Source organism: Hemitrygon akajei, chromosome 16 (genome assembly GCF_048418815.1).
Source record: "Hemitrygon akajei chromosome 16, sHemAka1.3, whole genome shotgun sequence".
Lineage (NCBI taxonomy): Eukaryota > Metazoa > Chordata > Chondrichthyes > Myliobatiformes > Dasyatidae > Hemitrygon > Hemitrygon akajei.
The window spans coordinates 15,209,090-15,233,890 of record NC_133139.1 but is presented as its reverse complement, the minus strand read 5'-3'; the positions used below and the strand labels follow the sequence as shown (position 1 = coordinate 15,233,890).

General features: G+C 37.8%; 1 protein-coding gene across 1 annotated transcript in view; it reads right to left on the bottom strand.

Moving 5' to 3' along the window:
• Window positions 1-24,801, bottom strand: part of polrmt (polymerase (RNA) mitochondrial (DNA directed)) — a 78,326-nt gene that overhangs the window by 49,423 nt on the left and 4,102 nt on the right. Inside the window, exons 4-7 of the mRNA XM_073068284.1 lie at window positions 20,199-20,332; window positions 8,084-8,270; window positions 5,590-5,739; window positions 3,283-3,450 (exon numbers count right to left, since the gene is read on the bottom strand). Of these exons, the coding sequence (XP_072924385.1) occupies window positions 3,283-3,450; window positions 5,590-5,739; window positions 8,084-8,270; window positions 20,199-20,332 (639 nt within the window). The remainder of the gene's footprint in view (window positions 1-3,282; window positions 3,451-5,589; window positions 5,740-8,083; window positions 8,271-20,198; window positions 20,333-24,801) is intronic.

Here is a 24,801-nt window from a genome sequence, read left to right as displayed (position 1 = left end):
TGTGGCCACTGGAAGATGCTGCTTTCTCTGGTGGACAGAGCGCAGGCGTTCAGCGAAACAGTCTCCCAGTCTGCATCAGGTCTCACAATATATAAAAGGCTGCACCAGGAGCACCGGATGTAGTGTCTAACTTCCGTTAATGCCCCTCCTCCCCCTCTTACCTCATCCCTTATTTATTTATTCCCCCCTTTTTTCTCTCTTCCTTTTTTTCCACTCTTTGCCCCCTCACAATCACTCCTTGCCTGTACTCCATCTCCCTCTGGTGCTTTCCTCCCCCTTTCTTTCTCCCTAGGCCTCCCGTCCCATGATCCTTTCCCTTCTCCAGCTCAGTATCCCTTTTGCCAATCACCTTTCCAGCTCTTAGCTTCACCCCGCCCCCTCCTGTCTTCTCCTATCATTTTGGATTCCCCACCTCCCCCTCCCACTTTCAAATCTCTTACTATCTTTTCTTTCATTTAGTCCTGACAAAGGGTCTCGGCCCGAAACGTCGACTATACTTCTTCCTATATATGCTGCCTGGCCTGCTGCATTCCACCAGCATTTTGTGTGTGTTACATTAGTAATAATGTAGGTTAACATAAACCATTGCTGTGCTCCAATTTCTGCTTTGACATAAAGCAATTTTCAATTCTAACTGATGAAAAGTTTAGTATTAAACAGTGCTAAATCATGTCCTGGAATGCAGCCCTTATAAGGTATATTTTATAGGCAGATACTTCAGTACACATTTAAAAGAACTGTATTATATTTTTGTTGCTAGACACAACAGTAGAGCTTCCATTTTATATACTGCCACTTCAATATTTTAAAAGCAGCATTCAAAAATAAACTTCATTTATTTTCAAAAGCTAATTTTAAAATTAATACATTTGAAATATATGACTAAGAATTATCATTAGTAGAAATAAATACACAGATGATACTAACAAAATTGCAGATTAGGAATGTAGATTACATTCTGTGATATTTTCAAGTAATGAGCTTTTTAATTGTAACAAAACTAAATTTTAGAACATTTTGTTCCTCTCTGCATGCCTTAATTTTGACTTCCAAAGTACTCAGTGAAAGAACCACATGCATCCAAGTCACCAAAAATATCCCACTGCAAGCTCATTATCTCTCCTTGTGCACTTCCAATCATTTATCGATGATCTACATTCCACAATACCATCTTTACTTCATTTTCTCTTTATTCATTCTCAGACAACCACATGCCTACAATAATAACTTAGCTATCTTTAGTAAACCCCTTAATTGTATTTCATCTCTTCTTCGATCCCTAGTTTGCCCATCATTTCTCGGTAGCCTTATCTAGAAGTGTACTTTATCATATGTATTATCATGTGCACGGTGGGTGCAGATATGTCTCTACCAACGGTGTAAGGAGCTCCTTCCCTTCGCTAGCCTGCAGAACACCCTTGGGCAAGGTGTAGCACCTGCTTCGCACCCCCCCACCCTCCCCGGAATCAGGGTCACGTGAAGCCATGGGAGCAGATAGTGGATTGGTCTTACGAGCAGCGGGTGCATATCACAAGTCCTGGTTAAGTGACCAGTGATGCTGGGCAAACGATCTCTAAAGTGTATTGATAATGGCTGGAGTCATCTGTCTTATAAAGACACTGCCCAGAAGAAGGCAATGGCAAACCACTTCTGTAGAAAAGTTTGCCAAGAACTATCAGTCATAGAAAGACCATGATCATCGACATCATACAACACATAATGAAAGAACAAACTATCCTGAGCCTCAGTGTTACCTTCCTGTCTACATCGTACCACACTGCCCTGAATAATTAGCTGCTAGGCATCCTCTAATCGACTATCAGCAGGCCTACATTATCCTGTTTGGTTTTCGTCAGTATCTCTGGCATTGATCCAATTTAAAACACATGTTTAAACAGGACTCACCAGTGTGGAACTTTGGTATTCAGCTTTATCCTAGGATAAGTTTCAAAGATCACATATTGTACACTATAAACAGATACAGAATATTGCATACTCTGAGTAGCCATATTTTTGTATTTTCAAGTTATGATTTTGTTTTTCAGCCACTACTGAGCCCCAGATGAAAAGAAATTTCTAGATCCCACTTTGAATCATGATTTCTATGATGCCATTTGCCCACTTTTGGTCCATTGGGCAAAACCTTGGGGCATTTTCTTCTATGTCAGAGTCCAAGTAAAAGTGCTTCACGAATGACCCTTAAATAATTGCTTACCTCTCCAGCTTATCTCCAAACTTGCCCATTTAAAAGTGCTTCCTTTGCACGACTTTACCACTGCCTACTCAGTAAGCATAACCTTCCTTTGCAAAGTACCATGCAACATTTCAATACATATTAGTCTACACTCGCTCACAAGGATGTAAAATACTATTAAGATTGCAAGAAACAGGAAATAAGTATGTAATTTTATGGTGAAAAAATGTGAAGTTCACTGAATATATAAATGGTCTAATCTGTCTTTGGCCTTTTTGTTCTTGACCAATCATTTTCAGATATTGACAGATTAATAATCAGGATGAAATTTCTTTTTTCTCTCCCCCAAAAAGGAAAATAACACAGCCTCAGCAATGGGAAACCTAGAATTAGTCATCTGGGATTAACATCAAAATCATTAGATAGGGTAAATGCAAGCAGGCTTTTTCCACTGAGGTTGTGTGGGACTACAACCAGAGGTCAAGATTTATGGGTGTTAAGTTAAAAAGTTCAAGGGAAACATGAGGGGAAACTTCTTCACTCAGAAGGTTGTGAGAATGTGAAATGAGCTGCCAGCATAAATGGTGCACGCGGGCTCGATTTCAGCATTTAAGAAAAGTTTGGATAGGTACATGGATAGTAGGGATACGGAGAGCTATGGTCCTAGTTCAGGTCTATGGGAGTGGGCAGTTTAAATGGTTTCAACATGTACTAGATGGGTTGAAGAGCTTGTTTCTGTGCTGTACTTCTATCACTGTAGTGCTGATCCTTTTCCCCCTCTATCTCATTCACAGATCTCTCTCATGTCCTTCTGCTTTAAGCCAATTGTTTCATTGTGTGGTGAGAGAAACTTTTGAAGCATTGATCTGGCTAATATTTTGCTTGATTCCCTTGGTATGAATCTCTATATTCAATTCCATCCAACATATTTAAAGCTATTTTTTATGTTTACTATCGATAAAAACCAGGACACACGTACTTCCAGGTTCAAACCAGAGGTCATTACATCACTATGCAGTCCTCAACTCCTTCAAGAGCTTAAATTCTTGTTTTAAATTAATGAATCAGATAAAACTTATCTCTTATACCTGTAACATGATGTCCACGTACTCTTTATCATCCAGAAGGCAAAGAAAAGGATAGAGGTTCATTTTCCAGGAACAATTTCCATCATCAGCCAAATGAAACTTGCTTTCTCGGAATGCCCACAGAAGATATTTTTGCCACTTGGCACGCAAACCTGTCAGGTTTTTCCGCTAATTTTAACCAATACAATGTTAGTTAGTGTTTATCAAATAAACAGGAAAAGAAAATATTTTGTTTTACGAAGTAATTAAGTATCATTCAAGTTACCACATACACTCAGTGGCCACTTTATTAGGTACACCTGTTCATTAATGCAAATATCTAATCAGCCAATCGTGGCAGCAACTCAATGCAAAAAAGCATGTAGATCATCTCTAAATTTGCAGCACAACAAACCTTGAAGTGGATGGGCTGCACCAGCTGGGTACCTAATAAAGTAGGCACTGAATGTAGATTTAAAACACTCAATACAAATATATTACTCTTTCCTGAATCTTAAAAGTGGCAGAGTAAGTAGACTAAAAAAAATCTTCTCAAATTTCAAACTAAAAAATGTAATAATTATCACAAAATCAATTATAAATGATGGATTTAATTACTGAATATTTAAATGCATTTATATTAAAAAAGGATCACAAAATGAAATCTGACATAATCACAAACATGAGAAAATCTGCAGATGCAGATGAGTCCAGTCCTGTCGAAGGGTCTCGGCCCGAAATATCGACTGTACTTTTTTTCCATTGATGTTCCCTGGCCTGCTGAGTTCATTTTGTGTGTGTTGATGACATATTCACATTACTTATAATATTTTGTGCCACAATAACACCCTAAAACAGAGCTGAGAAAAACAGATGCACTACTTTCATCCTTAGCAGTTAAAAGCAGCTCTGTAAACACAAAGATCTCCTAAATTATCAAAGAGTAACAACACTTAGGCCACAGAAAACATTTGATTTTTGTTAATTACAGAATTGGACCAAGATCCAAATGTAAAAAAAAATTCCAATTTTTCCCTCCTTTATTACATTATTCAAAAAGGGTAGCAAGAACAAGCCACAGAATTATAGGCTGACAGCCTGACATCAATAGGGAGGAAGTTACTAGAGGGAATTCTGAGGGACAGGATCTACCAGCATTTGGACAAGACAGAGTCTGATTAGTGGAAGTCAGCACGGCTTGTGTGCGTAAGTCATTCTTTAAGAATATTTTAGATAGATGTGGGTAGGGCACGGTCCTGCATGGTAGCTGGTTGAGAAGGTTAGGTCCCATGAAATCCACATGAACTAGTTAGGTAGATTCAAAACTGATTCAGATGTAGGAAGCAGAGGGTGTTGGTTGAAGGTTGTTTCTTGGAATGGAAGCTGATAACTAGTGGTGGGCCACAGGGGTCAGTATTAGGACCCTTGTCATTCATTATTTACATCAATAATTGCAATGTGAAGGCTTGACTAGTAATTTTGCAGTTGACCAAAAATTTAGTGGTGTTTTTGATTGTGGAGAGCTTTACTGTAGATTGCAAGGGGATCGTGACCAGGAAAGGAAGTGGGTCAAGGAATGACAAATGGATTACAATATAGAGAAGCATGAGGTGAAGCATTTTGGAAAGTCAAACCAGCGTAGGACTTATACTGTGAATGGTAGGGCAGTAGGGGGTGTAATGAAACAGGGAGCCCAGGAGTAAAGGGCATAGTTTGTTTTAAGTAGTATCAAAGGTGGACAGGTGGTGAAAAAGCCAGTTAGCATACTGGTCTTCATCAGTCAGGGCACTGAGTATAGGAGCTGGAATATTATGTTGCAGTTGTACAAGCTGTTGTTGAAGCCACACTTGAAGTACTGAATACAGGAAAGATGTAGTTAAACTAGGAGTGAAGAAAAAATTATGAGGATGCTGCCAGGACTAGAGCTGAGTTACAGGGAGAGTTTGGCCAGGCTATTTCTTTCTTCTTTGGAGTAAAGGAAAATGATAGATGACCTTATAGGGTTTATAAATTTGTAAAGGGCATAAATAAGGAGGATGGTAAGCCACATAGGAGAGTCCAAAGCAAGGGGGCACAGATTTAGGGTGAGAGGGGACTTGTTCATGCAGAGAGTGACAAGCATATAGAACAAGCTGCCTGATATTGAGACAATTGCAGTTGTATTGTTAAGAAGCATTTGGATAGGTAAATGCAGAGGTGGAGCTTAGAGAGATATGAACCAAACACAGAAAATTGAGAGTAGCTGGGTGGGACCATGATCAGCATGGACTAAGAGTCTGTATCAATGCTGTATTGCTCTATGATGCTGCCTGAATGCGTAAAATATACCATTTTTATCATCTTCTCTGTAATGGGTTTGATAACTTCAACGGAATCAATAGAAACAGTATCTGCTTGCTCCTTCCTTAGCTGTCTGTCAAATCTCTCCTTCAGTTCTGCAAAACTGAAATCCAATTTGGGGTATTTGACAGGACCAACCTAAAATGAAGCACAAATTTTAATCACTACAACTTCACAATGGAATCACTTTTTCATCACAATGTGTTAGCTTAATAATTATGACAATGGCATAATGGCAGAAGTTATAAAGTTAATTCAAAAATCTTGTTATTTAGTAGACAAGCAACTGGAGAACAGTATTCACTTAATAATGTGAACACTAAATTGTAATAGTTACTCCACTATTGTACATTTTGCCACCTTTATGTGTTTTATTTCTAGAATTACAACTGGTTATATAATCAAAGCCTTGTTATAAATGTTAAAGCAATAGCACCAATAAATATAAAATAATACTGGAATACACTTTTGAATGTTAGCACTTTTATTTTGCATCACAAACTGAAGGAATGAAGGTCTGTATTCTAAGACATCAGAAGTTAAAGTAAAAATTTCATGACACAGCACCACTTCATCCTGCTTCTTAACTGTAGTTAGCAGCCAAGTGCAACTTGTCTCACAAAATGTGGAGTTGTTTTAGAAACTCACTGAAAAGAAGAAATTACTTTGGGGGGGGGGCATTAAAACATCTATACTGTGGATTCCAGTTAATTGGGATACATTGAGACTAAGTAATTTTGGCCCAATTAAGCTAAAGTTTCATGGAAATAGTTAAAAGGTAAGACTACTATTTAACTGAGTAACAAATTGTGTATTTAAATGAAATACAGAACAAATTAGAACACTATGAATACTATTACAGTAGTATAAAATTGTTTATTAGTTCCTAATGGTTATCAGAGGAATTTGTCCAGTGTACGCTGGTATGTTCTTTCGATTGACGCAAATGAACAAACTTAGCGGAGATACCTAATGTAGATAATGGACTGCCTTTATACAATGAAATTGATGATTGCACCCTCCAAATCTGTATTTTCATTATAACACATTGATACCCATCAAATTCTTTGCAGTTCCTAAAATGTTATAGTGAAAACATTTCATTTTCCACTCCCAGTTATTCCTCGCATCTCTAATTGCTTGAAACCTCAATGAGCAAAGCAGTTCTGAATTGTCTTACTGCTTATTTCTTCCCAACGATCAGAGACAAAAACTGTTGGATTTTGAACACAAGCATGTGCAACTGATGCTATTTACAAAATGTTTGCTTGAAGCATGGTGTAGTGTCTAACGGCCACACGACATGCACGTGACTGACACTAGTTTATAACTGTTCAGCAACAGTATCCTATCCTAATTAAGTGATATAACATCCCAAACAGACAAAGGGAATCTAGGCTGTTTTCTCGATTAGATTTTTTTTAAAAAAAGAGTTGTCCCAAATAAGCGGCTGCTACGTTTAACCGATGATGCAAATAACTAGAATCTACTGTACTTTGTAAAGCTGAATTCAAGGTACAATAGAGATAAATAAATCTTTGTACTAGGCATTGAGGAATTAAGAGCAGTTAATTTGAGAGAATAAATTAATAAAATGATTTAAGTGTGGTGACCCTAACACATCTATATGGCAGTGAGAAGTAGTAGTGGTGCTGGCTAAGAGCTATCACTGTATGCTGCAGACTTTCGATACTCCCCTTTCAAACAATTCTTTAAACATGCTTTACAAGTTTGCATTCAGACAATTCATCAGGTGAATCACAACATCTCAGAAATGACCAATACAGTTTCAACTATTTCTTTCTGTAACTGGGTTCAATAAGTTTTCAGAAACATGATAAACATACACGGTGACAAAAAGCATGTTTTCAAAATACATAACTTGTAATAGATGTTATAATAGTTACTTTGAAAATACTTTCTGATGTAGAACAACCAGTTCAGAGTTAAATTTTATAATTATACAACTTTATAAAGCGACTTGCAGCCTTCACTATTAAAGAAATTAATTCTATTAACATTTCCTCAACACTTTTGGATAGCATTCAGATTTGAAAATGCTCCCTAGATCTCGAGTTGGTGGTGGTATCATTGTCAACAGCCTACAGGTTATCAATTCTGCTTGCCGGTCTGACTGACACACAAAACAATTTAGCATTTCCTGTCCACCAAATGCCTAAGAACACAGTTGCTTTTCTGACACAAGCTACTGAACTTACAATGCTGGCTGTTTGAACAATGATATTTGCCACAAACTGGCTAATTGAGAGCATGCTCACTAAGTTGTTGCAAGAGAGATATTTCAGTTTAGGTTTTAGTTTAGTTACATTATAGAAGAGTCACCAACTATTGACTTTATATTTATTATTAGTACTTACAGTCAAGGCAAACAACAAATTAAATAAGCTTACTAATTACAATTCTGTCTAATAAATTGATCTGGTGGAAATTCTTTTCTCTTTTGCCATTCTCTCTTCCATACCTCTGAGTAAAAACTTTTCACCAATGGAGACTGGGAGATGTGCAGTTCAGGTTCAAAAATCGGCTGGAAGTTGGGGTCTACAACACGAATGGCTTTCATTACCATTTCTCTCTCATCTTTATGGAACATGCAATTTTTAAACATATCTTGAATTTTGAAGCCACTTTCATTCAGCTGTTGAATACACCTAGGAGCATAATTTCATACAGACAATGAGTAACTTTATAATCGAAAAAGACACTGGAGAAAAATTTAATTGTGAAGATTCAGACTTAATGTAATGTATTGTTCAATATAATATTAAGGCCATTTTAATCTATCTTTAAAGCATAAATGTTGGTCATCACAAAATGATGTCAGAGTGCTTTTAAAATGTAGACAAACTGAAAAATTATGATGGGAAGTATCTCTCTGGCATTTTCTTCAGGAGAGTCCAAAACCACAGACTCCAAATGAGAAAAGTTGCCAGATTCTGTTGTTAACAAATGTAAGACACCAGCAGAAAACTCTCAAAAGGCAGCACTGGGGAAAACTCTGTGACTCACACGCAACCTGACAAGGTGGCAAACATTGGAAATGGACCTGATAGAAGTCCTTGTAAGTTTGCTTCACTGGTAAATTGACACCCGAGGATTGATAGATTAAGAGCAATAATGTACTAAAAAGGGTCTGATTCAAAATCCAAGCTAATGTTGTGTTGTAATATTAAAATATACTACCTCTGTGGAGGGAATATGGGTGTAAAGATTGACATATGAAAAGCAGGAAACTTTTCCACTGTTCTGAAAAGATTTCTCTACAACGACTATCAAAGAAAAAAAGGTAATTCTTTTTACAGCTATTTATTGGAAGTTGCTATACATGGGAATATTTTAACTCCACTGCTATTGCCTCATTTTTATCTCATTAAAAGACTCAAAACTTATAACAGCATAACACTGGATAGTGATTATAACCTGGTTCTGACTAAAGAACCAAGTCAACACATTTAAGTATTGAACTTTAGTTTAATTAATAAAAACCATCAATATGCCACATTTTCCCCACTCAGATCACACAAAGCAGTTTTTATACATTCCTTTTGTCAATATTAAACTGTACACAAGAGAATGGATGAACCCTGCTATCAGACATATCAGGGCTCGCTGAGTTGTGTTTCTGTGACAGTCCTGTGATACCTTGGTTCTTGCATCAATGGCTATAAGCCCGGTCTAACATACATGCCTATCAGACCTTGGACAGTAGTCAGGACTGACATCAGTGAATATCCTTGACAATTAACACTGAAGTGCCTCCATCTCCCTTGAGAGTACATTTTTCTTTTTCTTTCAAAGTGTTGCTAACAGAGAAGGGCACTGGAATCAGGTATATTGTCACTGACACAAGTCATGAAATTTATTGTTTTGCGGCAGCAGTACCGTGCAGATATTAAAAAATTACTATAAATTACAATAAAAAAGTAAATAAAGTGTAACCCTCAGGTTCGGCCAGCTTGCATTAATCTTGGGGAAAACAGCCTCTGGCCCAGTCAAACTGAGAAATCTCGTTTGTGTGGATGCTGCGTGATGTGTTGCCTGGTTACAAATCCGTACCACAAAATATCAGACAGTACACCATATGCAATTAAAACAATTGAGCTTTATAATTCTTAATTTGACTATAGGGTTAGTAAACAAAAAGAAAAAGGGCCCATTTTAATGAAATGGTCCAAAGTGCATGCTGGAGCTCACGATTTTCAATCCATTTATTCCCCATTGACCTCCTACAAGTGTCATCAACTCCTGGACCTTCACTCCAAGTCCACTCCATCCTGTGGTCTACCAACTCTCTCCACTTGCATCTTCTCTCTTCATCTCTCACCAACAAAAGACCACAAATACCTTCTCTCAGACACACCAAGAAAGAAACATGCCTCTCATTGGGTGACGCACATTCCAAAGCCACCGTCATCTCTAGTCATAACCCAAACACTGCTGCTACAGAGAAACCATTACATTAGCAGTGAAACGTTAGAGGTCACTACATTAGCAGTGAAACCTTACAGAGCGTTACAAAAGTATGACAAAGAGGAAGGTAATGTTCCTAAAATACTGAGTGTGGATCTTCTGACTCCTATATCATCTCCTTGATGAGACCATGTCCTGGATGATGAGGTTCTTCATAATGGATGTAGTTTTTTTTGAGGCACTGTCTTGTGATCTGGTAAGATGGTGGCTCATATACACACAGTGGTCCCTCAGGGGCCAACCAAACGTGCTTTTTTTTCCTTGTTAAATGTGCTTTTATACAAGCAAGACTATTCTTGACTTCAATAACTACCTGTATAACAGGTCCACTGCCTCAGTGAGCTGCTCATTGTTCAGAGTAGCCGGCCGAGGTGTGGTAAGAGTTCAGAAGAGCTGACCTGGGTGCAGACCATGCTGCTGCGTGCTACTCCGAGGCACCAGAGTTGGTGTCTTCGAGTTGGCACGAAGGTGGCGTGCAATGAAACTGCGAGTGACTGTCCTGGATGTTTCTTTTGCGATCACAGGACCCTGGTGGACATTGATTGCCGCAGGCCTGCTTCCCCTGTTTGATGGTGAGGCAGCTGTGTCGCCTCGGTTGTAGCTAGGACTAGGCCTCAGTCCTTGGGCTTGCACTGTTGTGTGGCGTCCGAGTTCGGTTGGGGGGTGGCTTCTTTCATTGCTGCCCTCCAGTGTTGGGTCAGTGGAATTACAGGCTACACTGCTGGGAACTATGAATTTGTGGGACTTGGACTAAAAATTTGTTTTCTTACATGACTATGTTCTTTTTTCCCCCCTTCCTCATTATTCTGGAAGCACGTGTTCGTTTTTGCACCTTGGCCCCAGAGGAATGCTGCGCCATTTGGCTGTATCCATGTATGCTTTAAATGACAATTAAACTTGATTTAATTTGGCACCCTCAATGGTGAGGGGTTTTGTTCCCATGACGGCGCTGGCTGAGTCTACAACTCCGAGGTCTTTTACGATCCTTTGCACTGAAGCCTCCATACTAGAGTGTGATATAATTAGTCAGAATGTACTCTAACTGTAAAAATTTACTAGAATCTTTGGTGACATACCAAATCTTCTCACTCTTAATGACGTGTAGCTGCTAGTACACCTTCACCGTGACAGGTCCAGGATAGATCTGAAGGGTATAGAGGGTAACTAACAGTAGGTTTACCTTGACTTAATCAAAACTCACCTGGCAGGTATCAGCCAACTCTGGATGCATGTTCTGCTTTTCTAAGCTGAGTTTCAACAAACACCATTAGGAAGCTTTGTGTAATTACATACTGCGAGAGGAGTTGATAATTATGATTTAGGTTATGGCTGGTACTTTTCAGAAAAATCTAGAACCTTTTAGCTGGATGTGCAATGAAATAAATTTTGCATTCATGAACATTATTAGAGAACTGTTTCACTCTTTAAAAATTCATAAAAATGGCAAGGAAATGTAGACTATCAGATTTAATTTGCTGAGTCACTGCTCAGCATTCAAATTACAAACATCGAACTGCTGCTAAGTCGGAACACTGTTTCCTGTGCAATGCAAATCTATAATTTGGCACAACATTTCACAGATACAGATTGGATATTGTAGGAGATGGATTCTTCTAACATTAGCACAGATTATTACTTAAGTAGTGTTCTACTTAAAATGAGGTTGAACAGATTCTGGAACCTACAATTTCAAGAATCATCTGAGGGAAGTTTTTGTTTTAGATCAATAGATAGAGATCATTTTAGCTTCAAAGCTAGAAAATGCTAGAGATACTCAGTACTTGTGGGAAAAAGGAACAGAGGTGATGTTTCACATTGATAGTGATTGGGTGAACAGACTTCAAGCTCCGGAGTAACCAAGGAGGCCAGATATCTGGATGGTACTTTAATGAAAAATCCTTAACCTGAATCAGTAACTCTTTCTCCCCAGATGCTACCTAACCTGCTAATTTCCAATTTCTGGCTTCTTCAGTTGAGTTTTTGATTTTACATAAGAAATAGGAGCAGGAATTGGCCATCTGGCCCATCGAGCCTGCTCTGCCATTCAATAACATCATGGCTGATCTGGCCATGGACTCATCTCCACCTAGCTGCCTTTTCCCCACAAGCCTACTATGCAATGATCTATCCAACCTTGTCTTAAATATATTTACTGAGGTAGCCTCCACTGCTTCATTGGGCACAGAATTGCACAGATTCAACACCCTCCGGGAAAAGCAGTGTCTCCTCGTGTCCATCCTAAATCCACTCCAAATATTTTGATTATAACATGCTGAAAATGGATTGTGGGTTCTTTCGGTTTCTAAAGATTAGCTTTATTTGTTACATGCACATCAAAATATAGTGAAATGTATCATTTGTGCCTAATCAAATCAGCAAGGGGAAGAAAATTACATTGTAGTAAAATATTTCATTAACTCCTTCAAATTCTCTGCAATTCATTCAGTAAATGAATTCTATAAGGCTAATAACGGAAACCAAAAAAAAACCCTTGAGGAGACAAAGAAATTGGTACTGTGCACCAAAGAATCAGCAGCTGTTCAGTGATTCTTAGCCCCATTAAGAGTTAAGGGCCCCCATCACCTAGGACATGCCTTCTTCTCATTGCTACCCTGAAGGTGGTGGTACAGGAGCCTGAAGACACACACTCAACACTTTAGGAATAGCTTCTTCCTCTCCGCCTTTAGATTTCTGAATGGACAATGAACTCACGCACACTACCTCAGTATTTTCTGTCCTCATGCACCACCGATTCTATTGCCACAGATCAGCCTTGCAGCAGGATTAAAGCCACATCACGAGCATGTGCAACTCATTTAGGTGGTTTTCGTTTGGTCATCACTCCATGGTATATGCAAAAATATGTTCAGTCACCTCATCAATGAAATATTATGCTCCCAACTACCTGTTGATCATCAGCTTCTCTCTTCAATCTTGCAATTTTATTACATTCCATCCATTTTTGCCAGCCTCATTTTCCTCCAAAAGCTTTTAACCCTACTTTAGTGACTTCCACATCCTGGTCCCACCCCCTACTGTTTTTCTTCAGCCACCTCGGAGACACCTTTCAGTCCTTCTTCAATTATTACCTGCCATTTTCCCCTGCTCGCTCTTAATACTGGCAGTGTGCAAACACACAGGACCCCAACTTGTACATTAAAAGCATAAAATTAATGTCACTGAAACATCCTGGAAGAACAAATCAATAATTAGTGCATAAAGAAATATATATCATGCAGATCCAAGTCATTTTAAATACCTTCAATGATTAAAATAATTCCCTTGTTTTAAGCATGAGCATTCCTACAAGTAGTCACTTTTTATTTAATGTGGAAAACTGGCTATTCAGTGATCTTTAGGTGTCTGTTTAGGCCTGAAGTAAACCTTAAATTAGAACTGTAAATGCTTAATGAGGTGGCTGCTCTCCAATGTTTTATGATCAATAAAGCACACTATATGCTTTATGACCTTGCACAACAAGTTAAAAAAGTCTGATGTATTCACCAGTAAGAGTAATTTAGATCAATATAGAATTATTTACTATTCAAACAGCTCAGAAATTAATTTTCATCCAGAATGCCATACTGATTGCAATAAAACTGAGAATTCTGCAATCATTGGCATTTGCACTGATGCTTCTCTCCCGATGTCTGGGCTTAAATTAATATGCACGAGATCACTCGTGAAGCAGGGTTAAATACTGCATGCGTCAACCCCTTCAACACTGAAAAGCAAAGACATGAGTACATAAACAGAACAGGAGAGAGTCTCAGGTAAGAGTACGTAATGACCTTAAATTCAGAATCTTTGGGGTGACACATAGCATAGTGGCTAGTGTAACGCCACTAAAGTGTCAGCGACATTTACTTGGAGATACAACACAGTACCAACCCTTCAAGCTGCACCACCCAGCAGTCCCCGATTTAAACCTAGCCTGTTCACAGGAGCATTTACAATGATCAATTAACTTGCTAAACGGTACATCTTTGGACTGTGGGAAGAAATCGGAGCAGCCGGATGTGTTGCAATAAATTCTAAAATAAAAGGTTGTCAAATTCAGCTCTCTCAAAAATCAATTCCAATTTTATGTGGAATAAAATCATAAAGTAGAGGGAGGACATGCAAACTTCTTACAGAGGGCACCAGGACTGACCTGCAAACTCTGATGCCCCAAGCTCCAACAGCGTTGCACTAACCACTACACTGCCACGGCACCTACTGTGACACGGGTTCAATTCCGCCACTGTCTGCAAAGAGTTTGTATATTCTCCCCATGGGTTTCCTCAGGATGCTCCGGTTTCCTCCCACATTGTAAAGACGTGTGGGATAGTTGGTTAATTGTTCACATGGGTGTAATTTGGTAGTGTGGGCTCTTTGGACCGAAAGGCCTGTTGCTGTGCCCTATTTCTAAAAAGAAACAAAAATTAATAAAACCTTTCTTTGCGTAAAAGGGGTGTCAGGAGTGTGGAACATTCTACCACAAGAAGCAGATACAAACTCTTATAAAGGTTTGAAATCTTAGACAGATTCATTTTGCTCGGCAAGGGAAACAGAGCCAACATGAATGGCTTTAATGTTCTTCTGATGATCTGTGACACTAAATCAGTTTCTTTTTACAAATGCTGCCAGACCTACTAAATGTTTCCTCTACTTTATGATTTTATTCCACATAAAATTGGAATTGATTTTTGAGAGAGCTGAATTTGACAACCTTTTCTTTTATTTTAGAATTTATTGCAACACATTTGAGCATTAAGAGACTTTTAGGCTGATACATGGATAGAAATGTGCCAAATGCAGGCAAATGGGAATAGCACAGAGAGGTATCTAGGTACCGTAGGCATGGTTGAGCTAGGTTAAGGGTCTGCTACTGTGCTTTCAGATTCAACAGCTCAATTCTTTGACATTATTGATGGCAGTTGCTTCATTGCTGCATTTAAAATTCTGGGTACACAATTTTGATAGGTATATTTGTTATTTACAAAAGGAATAAAATGTAGCAGGAGAATCCCAAAGAGCTTTATCAACGTCAATTATGGGTTACAACCATATGACATTATAGACAGAGTACAATAGCATAGAAACAGGCTCTTCAGCCCATCTAGTTTATTACAGTATGATACTGTAATTTCATAAATTTCAGGAATACAGAATACTTTTTACTTCATTAAAGTTCAGAAGATAAAATGGTCAGGAATATATCTAATTCCCAAGTGAACAGACATTGCAGGTTTATTATATAATTAACAATTTTAAACTAAAACTGCCCGAGGAAGGCAAGCATCATATTAAAAATAAACCTTTCAACCTCTACTTACAACCCATTAGACTATCTATAGAAACAATTAGGCAGGGGCACTCAATAACATACACAACTTTTAGTAGTATTTTAGATCAGTGCATGCTTCATAACCTTAGTTTGCTACATGCTGGATAAGTTGACCAGCCCAAGAGATACAACTACAAAATTAGTACTAGGAAACCTACGTGTGAGGACATTAAAACATCAAGTAAAACAGTAGGTTCTCATTATTGAGCCCTCTGCATAAATATCATATCTAGTTAATACAATAACATCAGATTAAAGACAACTGAATGTATCCTAACAAATAATAAGCCCAGATCACCTTTTTTTTAAAAAAAAAACACTACCTCTAATACTCCAAATACTACCAGCTCTGCACCTAACCTCACCAGTCACCATGCCCTGTAATCACTGTGCCCCTCCAATTCTAATCTCTTGAACATTTTAATGATTTTTATCATTCCTTAAATAACAGCCATGCATTCAGCTAAGTTCTCAGCTCTTAAAGGTGCATCCTCAAATCTTTCCAACTTCATTTTTTTTCTTGTCCTTTAGCCAGCTTCTGAAAACCTACTGCTTTGATCTGGTTTGTGGCCAACTGTCCTCTTCTATTCTAAATTTTGTATGATAATATTCCTGTGAAAAGCTCGTAAATTTAACTGTGTAAGATGCTTTAGCAGATTAATTATGGATGACATAGTAAAATAAACCACTAGTATTCAATAGCTCAACTACTATGAATGCCGACGAACATATTTGCTATTATATTTAACATTACTCCTCTGTTTACCATCACATAGAAATTATTAAATTAAATACCACAAAAAATGCACAGTGACACAGCTAATGCTTTCCAGGTCAACTGCCCCCTGCTGCTGCTATTGTAAATTTTAAGTGCACTAAAATCTAATCGTGTGCTCCTTCTAAATAATACCTAGCTCTCGGAGTAAGAAGATTCCCTTCAGCACTAAGCAGGTTATCCCTCTTTCTGATACATAGTACTCTGGGTTTAAGATAATTTTTTAAAACAAAATATACTTTATTCCAAAATAAAATTATATACAATAACCATTCAAAGACTTTCAATTCTTTAGTTGGTACCATTACTGTCTTTACATTTTCAAAGTTCTAATGCTTTGCCACCCACATGGCACTTTGTTCTTTCATATTTACATTCAGGGGGTATACCTCCAACCCCCCACCCCCCACGGCAGAAGGACCCTAGACTGTGGTCCTTGATATGACTTCCTACAAACATTGTGAAGCAATTTGTCAATTCATAGTAAAGTCCCACAACATAATCCAATTCAGACGGGGAGTTAGCTGTGCATACTCACTGAACTCATTGTGGGCATGAAGAGGATATTTCAAATAGTATTAAAATCTAGGACCAGAGGGCACAGCCTCAGAATAGAATGATATCTCCTTATAACAGAGATGAGAAGGAGTTTCTTTAGAAAGAGAGTGGAGAATCTGTATAATTAATAGCCACAGACAGCAGTGGAGGCCAAGTAAACAAGGTCATGCATTATTCCCATTGCTACCATCAGGAAGGAGGTGCAGAAGCCTGAAGGCAAACACTCAACGATTCAGGAACAGCTTCTTCCCTTCTGCTATCTGATTTCTAAATGGGCATTGAACTCCTCAAACCCCTCACTACTTTTTTTATTTCTATTTTTGCACTACTTGTTTAATATACATTTACTGTTCACAGTACACAGTTTTTTTCGATTATAATATATTGCATTGTACTACTGCCGCAAAGACAGCAGCCTGATACTGAATATATTTAAAGCGGAGATTGATAAATTCTTGATTAGCAAGAACATCAAAGGTTATGGGGAGAAGGCAGGAAAATGGCGGTTTGAGAGGGAAAATAATCAGCCATGATAAAATGACAGCACAAACACAATGGGTCAAATGGCCTAATTCTGTTCCTATATCTTTTGGTCTTATGGACTAATTCAAAGCTCAGTCTAGAAACTACATTCAGATGTCTGGGATTGAATTTTATGTAAAATTATCAAACTGTGTTCAACCTTCCACTTTCTGCTTCTCCAAAGAACAGCCTCTGGTTGCTTTGAAAATGGAAAACAAGCAAGTTAAACAATATAACCCGACATGTGGATAAACAGAATAACTGATAGAAACAGTGGCCATTAAATTCTGAAGAACTTCAATGAGGGGCAGCCAACTTAAATATGAGGTGAAGAGGAATTTTTAGTCAATATGTGAAGTTGTATGAAATTATTAATTTGCTAAGCATTTTCAGCTTTATCTAAATTTATTGAAATGTTATATATTAACTTCATTTACATTTCTAATCATATTATGGTAGTACTTCTTTTCCCCCCAATCAACCCTCTTGCATTAAAATACAGATGAATGGTGGTCCTCCATTGGGAGACACGATTTCTGCATCTGGGAAGGGTGAAGAAAACTAGGGTATACATAAAAACTGTATGATTTATTGAAGTACAGAGGAATTGGTGTGATGGTGGCTACATATCACTGCAGTTTGCTGGATGGGTTAAGTAGGCATGCATCATTCCTGACTTTATTGGACAAAGCATGGAATAACGTTTTGATCTGAATAAAATATTAGTTAGGCTACCTTTAAACAGTCCTGTTTAAAGTTCAGATCACAGCATAAAGATAACACGAATGATGATTATAAAGGAAGGATGCTGCAATGGGGAATTATAATAATCAGAATAGAGTGTTTACTTTAGAGGGGAAAACTGACAGATTTCATTCATTATGAGAAGCAGAGAGGTTAATATCCAAGTAGCACAGATTTAACTTAATTGGTGGACGGATTAAAAGAAAGTTGTTAAAAATACTTCCTGATGAATGGAGAAGATCTGGAACTCAATGGCTGAAAGGATGGCGGAGGAAACAACCATTTAAAAAGTACTTCAGCACTTGAAGCCCCACAATCTAGCAACAATTGATCAGAAACAGAGAAATGTGATTATTCAAAAGCCATCTTTGATAGAATGAGCTGAATTGGCTCCTTCCATACCAAATATTTCTATGATTCATATATTTGATTTTTATTTTTGAAAATAATTTCTTGAAATTCTCCTCATAAAGGAGTATTTTTCAACAGTCAATGATACACTTTTGATACACAGAACATAATGGCCTCCCATCTCCTATCTATTTATACACCATCCTGACATGTCCCATATCATTTCCTTTATCATCACTGGATCTAAACATTCTTTCCAACAACAAGATGCCTTACTAGAAGGACGACGACAATTCAAATATCATCTTTGCAAAGGAAACTAGTGATGAACCATCTATGTTCTTTAAAATGATAAACATTTTTTAAAAAATCAGATATTATCTAGAAAGGTTACAATTTCTGAAGTACAATTAAGACATTTACCATTCTCCAGCAATACTGTATTATTTTGTTCACTAAGACCTGGGTATTCTGTCAATACACAAACTCATTTAAGATAAGAAAACTACCAAACGTACCTTACATTTAACAAGAGAATATCTGCAGATGCTGGAAATTCAAGCAACAAATACAAAATGCTGGAGGAACTCAGCGGGCCAGGCAGCATCTATGGAAAAAAGTACAGTCGATGTTTCTTTTTTCCATAGATGCTGCCTGGCCTACTGAGTTCCTCCAGCATTTTGTGTCTATACCTTACACACATTTCGTCACCGTCACTTCTTAAATAGTTCTACAGACTTAAGTTATTGCCAACTTAATTTTTAAGAATAAGCTTAAAATTCAAAGTATGAGGGAAAAATATTTCATTAATCAATTACTCCCACGAGAACTACAAACCATGCAGAGTATGTGTTCAAAATGCTTTACCAAACTCAATTCTATTGACTTTATTTCTTACATCCTTCACAGATATGAGTAAAAATCTTTACGTTACATCTCCGTCTGAATGTGCAATGTGCAAATTATAGTAATTTGTAATAAATAGTATGTACAACAGAGAGTCAATATAGCATAGAAATACATTGTATCTGTGTGAATTAATCAGTCTGATGGCCTGGTGGAAGAAGTTGTCCAGGTGCCTTTAATGTCTTAATGATTTGGAAATATACTATATTGAGTTACAGTTGAACAGACTTCAATCCTTTGATAATGAGTTTTGTGCTGGGTTCTCAATTTAAACCCACTATATGTGGTGCACCATTGTTTATTGCAACACTTTTCAGAATGATAACATCAACACAAGGTATCATGGTCTGCTCTTAGTGCTTGGCCAATCATTTTGTACATCTGCAAATGTATCAACTAAAATCATTTGTGCTTAGCTGAATAACAAAGTGGTTTACATCTGACATTAAAATGGTTGTTATGAACACATCTTGTGTTTTACATCAATGGAATTTATAATTACAAAGCAACTTTTTCTCTAAGACCAGTACTGTTATTTACTGTATCTTACTACCATTTTTTGTACTCCTTCATTACAAGTCCAACTACTTGAAATTACAGGACAGTATGTTGGGAGAACACCCAAAACACAGCTTAAATTTAAAAGTCAAAAGTATTCTTTGAGATATCTGCTAAAATAGAACCTTGACTGCCATACATACTGATGTACTCTACGAATGCTAAACTAGATACTGCAAACGGTCAACAGAGCCATCTACTGGATAACACAGGTAATTACTGCCATGTTGATACTTATCCCCAGCTATATTTCAATTGCAATACTGGTGGTTTTATTGATCTGACTGGCGCACTCCGACAAAATATAACAGTGAGGTGAGGGAGGTAGGAAAAAGACTGCAAAAATAAGATCCAGACGATGCTTACCTTTTAATCACATGGGGTGCGCAATTTTCCATGCGCCCCATACACTCCAGTGCTGCCACGTAACAGTCTAAATTGGGCTTCAGTTCTGCTTCCTCCACCAGGCTGAAAAGATGGCCAATCTGTTCTAATGAACCCTACAAAGATATCACACAAGGTTATGCCCCAGTATTAATCTTATCTAACTACCCAGCTCTATTACAAAATACTAAATGAATAACAGTGAAAATTGGGAAAGAAGTGCAGATATATTTGTTCTAAAAAACTGAAAGCAATAAATTTAACAAGCACTACTAAGGATTTACCAGATGCTGAAAGATGCTTTGGGAAGCGAGCTGCCAAACTGGCATTGGGACAACAGTATCAAACCATTCTTACTAAATGCTAGAAACAAGTAATAATTAAATCAGCCCAATAAACATGTTATAGCTATAATTCCCCTTACAATTTTCTGAAATGTGTTCCAGTCAAGGGAGCTAAATAAAAACAAAACAGAAGATTTCCTCTTAAACTAGAAGGGTAAGAGCAATTTATTTAAAGTTTTTAAGGTAATACATGGAGGTGACAGGTTAGACACTTATAAGTTATTTCCACAGTCTGCATACTGACCATGAGACAGGTTTAAAGTTAGGAAGAGGGGCAGAGAGTATACAAAAAGTTGTACTGTTCCCCCAGTGCTGAAAAAGTATTCAGCTCCCAGAACTATTTTCACATTTTACCGTCTCTTTTTCTAAATTTAAAATATATTGAAGTTGGATTATTTTGGGCTAATCTACAAAAGATTGTGAATCATGTCAAATCAAAAGAAAAATTCCAAAACCTGTCAAGAATTTACTAATAATTAAAAACCTAAATTGTAAGACTAAAAATGTATTCATTCCCTTTGCAATTATTGCATTAACTTTCCTCAGGTGCAATACTATATATTACCAATTTGTTGGTATAGAAAATTGTTGGATCACTTGAATAAATAGCCCCTCTCTCTGTAAGATCCAACAGCATGGTAGATTTTCAATAGACCAAACCAAAATTAATACAAAAGAGTAATCACAACAAGTCAGGGAAATGATGATAGAGAAGCACAAATCTGGGAAGGGTACAAGACCATCATAAAGGTACCAATCATACCTCAGAGCTCAGTGCAGTCCATCGTCAAAAAGTGGAAAAAATTGAAACCATAGCAACCTGCCTAAGTCAGGTCACCCCTCTAAACTCAGTTGTCAGAGAAGAATGACACTTGTAAGAGATGCTACTGCGACACAGTCACTCAGAGTGAGCTGCAGAAGTCGGTGGCTGTAACTGGAGACGAAGTTCATGGCTCCACAATCTCTACGGCCTTACACAAAAAGGACATTTATAGAAGAATAGCAAGGAAGAAAACCTGGCTTTAAAAAATAGCATATCCTTGTAAAGACTTTGCAAAGTGTCACTGAGAAGATACCATAAAGATGTGGATGGAGGTCTAGTGGCCAGATGAGACTAAAGTGGAACTTCTTGACCACAACACTAAATGGCATGTGTGGCATAAATCTAATTCCACACATCAGCCAAGTAACACCATTCCTTCTGTAAAGTATTGTGCATGTGGATGTAGCATCATTCTATGGAGATGCTCTTCATTAGCAGGAACTGGAAATCTGGTCAGGGTTGATGGGAAGGTGAATGCTGTGAAATACAGCCTCTGCCAAAAAGTTTAAACTGGGGAGGAACAACTTCTTTCAGCAGGACAATGACCCAAAGCACGTTGTCTGAGGAACCATGGAGTGGCTTCAAGGCTTCAAATGAAGAAAATGTCCCTGAGTGGCCCAGTCAGTGTTCTGACCTCAATCTAATTGAACATCTCTGGCAAGACCTCAAGATTGCTGTCTACCACCACTCCCCAAATAACAGGCACAGCTTGAGCAATTTTGCAAGGATGAATGGGTAAATCTTGTTCCATCATGTTGTGCAAAGCTAATAGAGACTCATCCAAAGACCGCTAATTGCAATCGTTGTGAGGGATGGCTCAATAAATTACTGAGCAAAGGGGGGGGGGGGGGGGGAGGTGAATACTTTTGAATTGTGGACAATTTATTTTTGACTTTTTAATTTTTCTTGCTTTACAATTTTCACTGATTTTTGGACTCTAGTGAAAAAAGGAGCATATGATTCACAAATAAAAATTCTGTTAAATAAATCAAAATCCCTGGTTTAATATTCATTTATGTGAACAAAGGGTTGGGGACAGAATACTTTTACAAGGCACTGTAAATAGGTTAAGTGAACATACAAGAATAAAGACGGATAAGCAATGGTTTGAATTTTAAAAATAATGAATGTCAATAGTAGGAACAGTTATGGAATTATAGTGTTAGGTCTCCTTGCTGGAAAAAAGGGATACACCTGCCACTGAGAGAACACAGAGAAAGATTCACTGGAGTTAGTGAATTCACCACTCTCCGGCTAAAGAAATTCTTTCTCATCTCCATCCTAAAAGGATGCCTCTCTATTCTGAGGCTGCATCCTCTGGTCTTAGACTCTCCCACCATAGGAAATATTCTCTCCACATCCACTCTACTGAGGCTTTTCAACATTTGATAGGTTTAAATGAGGTCACCCCTCATTCTTCTGAATTCCGGTGAATACAGGCCCAGAGCCATCAAACGCTCTTCATATGACAAGCCTTTCAATCCTGGAATCATTTTGTGAACCTCCCTTGAACCCTCTCCAATGTCAGCACATCCTTTCTTAGATAAGGGGCCCAAAACTGCTCACAATACTCAAAGTGCATCCTCACCAGTGCTTTACAAAGCCTTAACATTACATCCTTGCTTTTAAATTCTGGCATTCTTGAAATGAATGCTAACATCACATTTGCCTTTCCCACCACTAGCTCAACCTGCAAGTTAACCACATCTGACGTTTGCTCCTTATATTTTTACAATGCATAGAACTGGGAGAATATGCAATTGGTATGAAAAAATGAAAAACAAAACACATTAAATGGAAAGAATGGTACTGAGCAGATGGTTGAAGTACCTCGGCATGGGTCCCTACATCCTAAGGACTTTCTACAGGGGCACAACTGAGAGCATACAGACTGGCTGTATCGCTGCCTGGTATGGAAACTATATTTCCCGAACTCACAGGACTCTGCACAGAGTGGTGGACAGCTCTGCGTATCTGTGGACGTGAACTTACCCACTATTCAGGACAATTACAGCGACTGGTGCATAAAAAGGGTCCGAAAGATCATTGGGGACCCTAGTCACCCCAACCACAAACTGTTCTAGTTGCTACCAACCAGGAAACAGTACTGCAGCATTAAAGCCAGGACCAACAGGCTCCGGGACAGCTTCTTCCACCAGACCATCAGACTGATTAACTCACACAGACACAATTGTACTTCTAAGCTATATTGATTGTTCTGTTGTATATCTTACTATTTATTACAAATTACTATAATTTGCACAATGCACATTCAGGCGGAGATGTAATGTAAAGATTTTTACTCCTCACGTATGTGAAGGATGTAAGAAATAAAGTCAATTTGATATGGCTATCCTGTGCAGAATTCACAAAGTTAGCATAACAATATTACTTTTATTCTAAAGCTGATGATGCAGCATGTAAGGAAGTTTAAGGCACAAACTTGTTGAAAAGGAGAACAGGTTCAAGCCACGGAATACTCCTCTTTCTATGTGCTTATATACAAAAGAACCTTCTCAACTCATTATTCTTAACTGTTTCCTCAGACAAACTGTTTCAGAAAAGAGTTCTTCAAAGGAAACAGTTAAGAATAACAAGCCAAAGTTACAAAGTACATTAATTATCAAAGTATGTATGCAGTATACAGCCCTGAGAGCAGTCTTCCCACAGACAGCCACAAAACAAAGAAGGAAAACCATGGAACCCGTTCAAAGAAACACATGCTCAAAATGCCCAATGCATAAAAAAAGAACAACACGCAAACAGCAAAAGAAAAAAAAGAGCAAAAAACACAAAAATATAAAAAACTAAATCATCCAACTAGTCCAGGCATATCCAGTTTAACTCAGTTCAATCTAGCTGAATCGCTCGTTGACTGCAGGCGGCAGAGTTAGTCTGCCCCTATCAAAAACACACAAAATAGCAACAAAAAAAAGCAACCAGAACCATATCATAATATGAACTACAGAGTCCAATCTACAAACTGCTTCAATTACACCTTGCTCAGGAATCAGGACTCTGGCAGCATCAAGCAAGAGGGAGAGACCGACCATTCAAATGCATTATAACAAGTTGGAGAAGGTTTTTTTTGTATTTAAGCACATAGGAAGGAGAATGGGATTGAAAGGGATAGTATATCAGTTATGATTGAATGGTGGAACAGACTTGATGGGCCAAATAGTCTAATTCAGCTCCTATGCCTTATGGTCTTTCCATCAATACGAAAGTGGAGAAAAATGCCATTATGTGGCCTCTGGCCAATAAACAAATGAAAGCAATCTTAGGACACTTTCACTGTGACCATTAAGACTTGGGTTGTAGCTACTAAGTTTAAATTTACATATAAAATCTTAAACTTTTTTGCTGAGGTCAGCCATATTCGTATAAAATTATTCTAATTTCATGAGAAACTAATTAA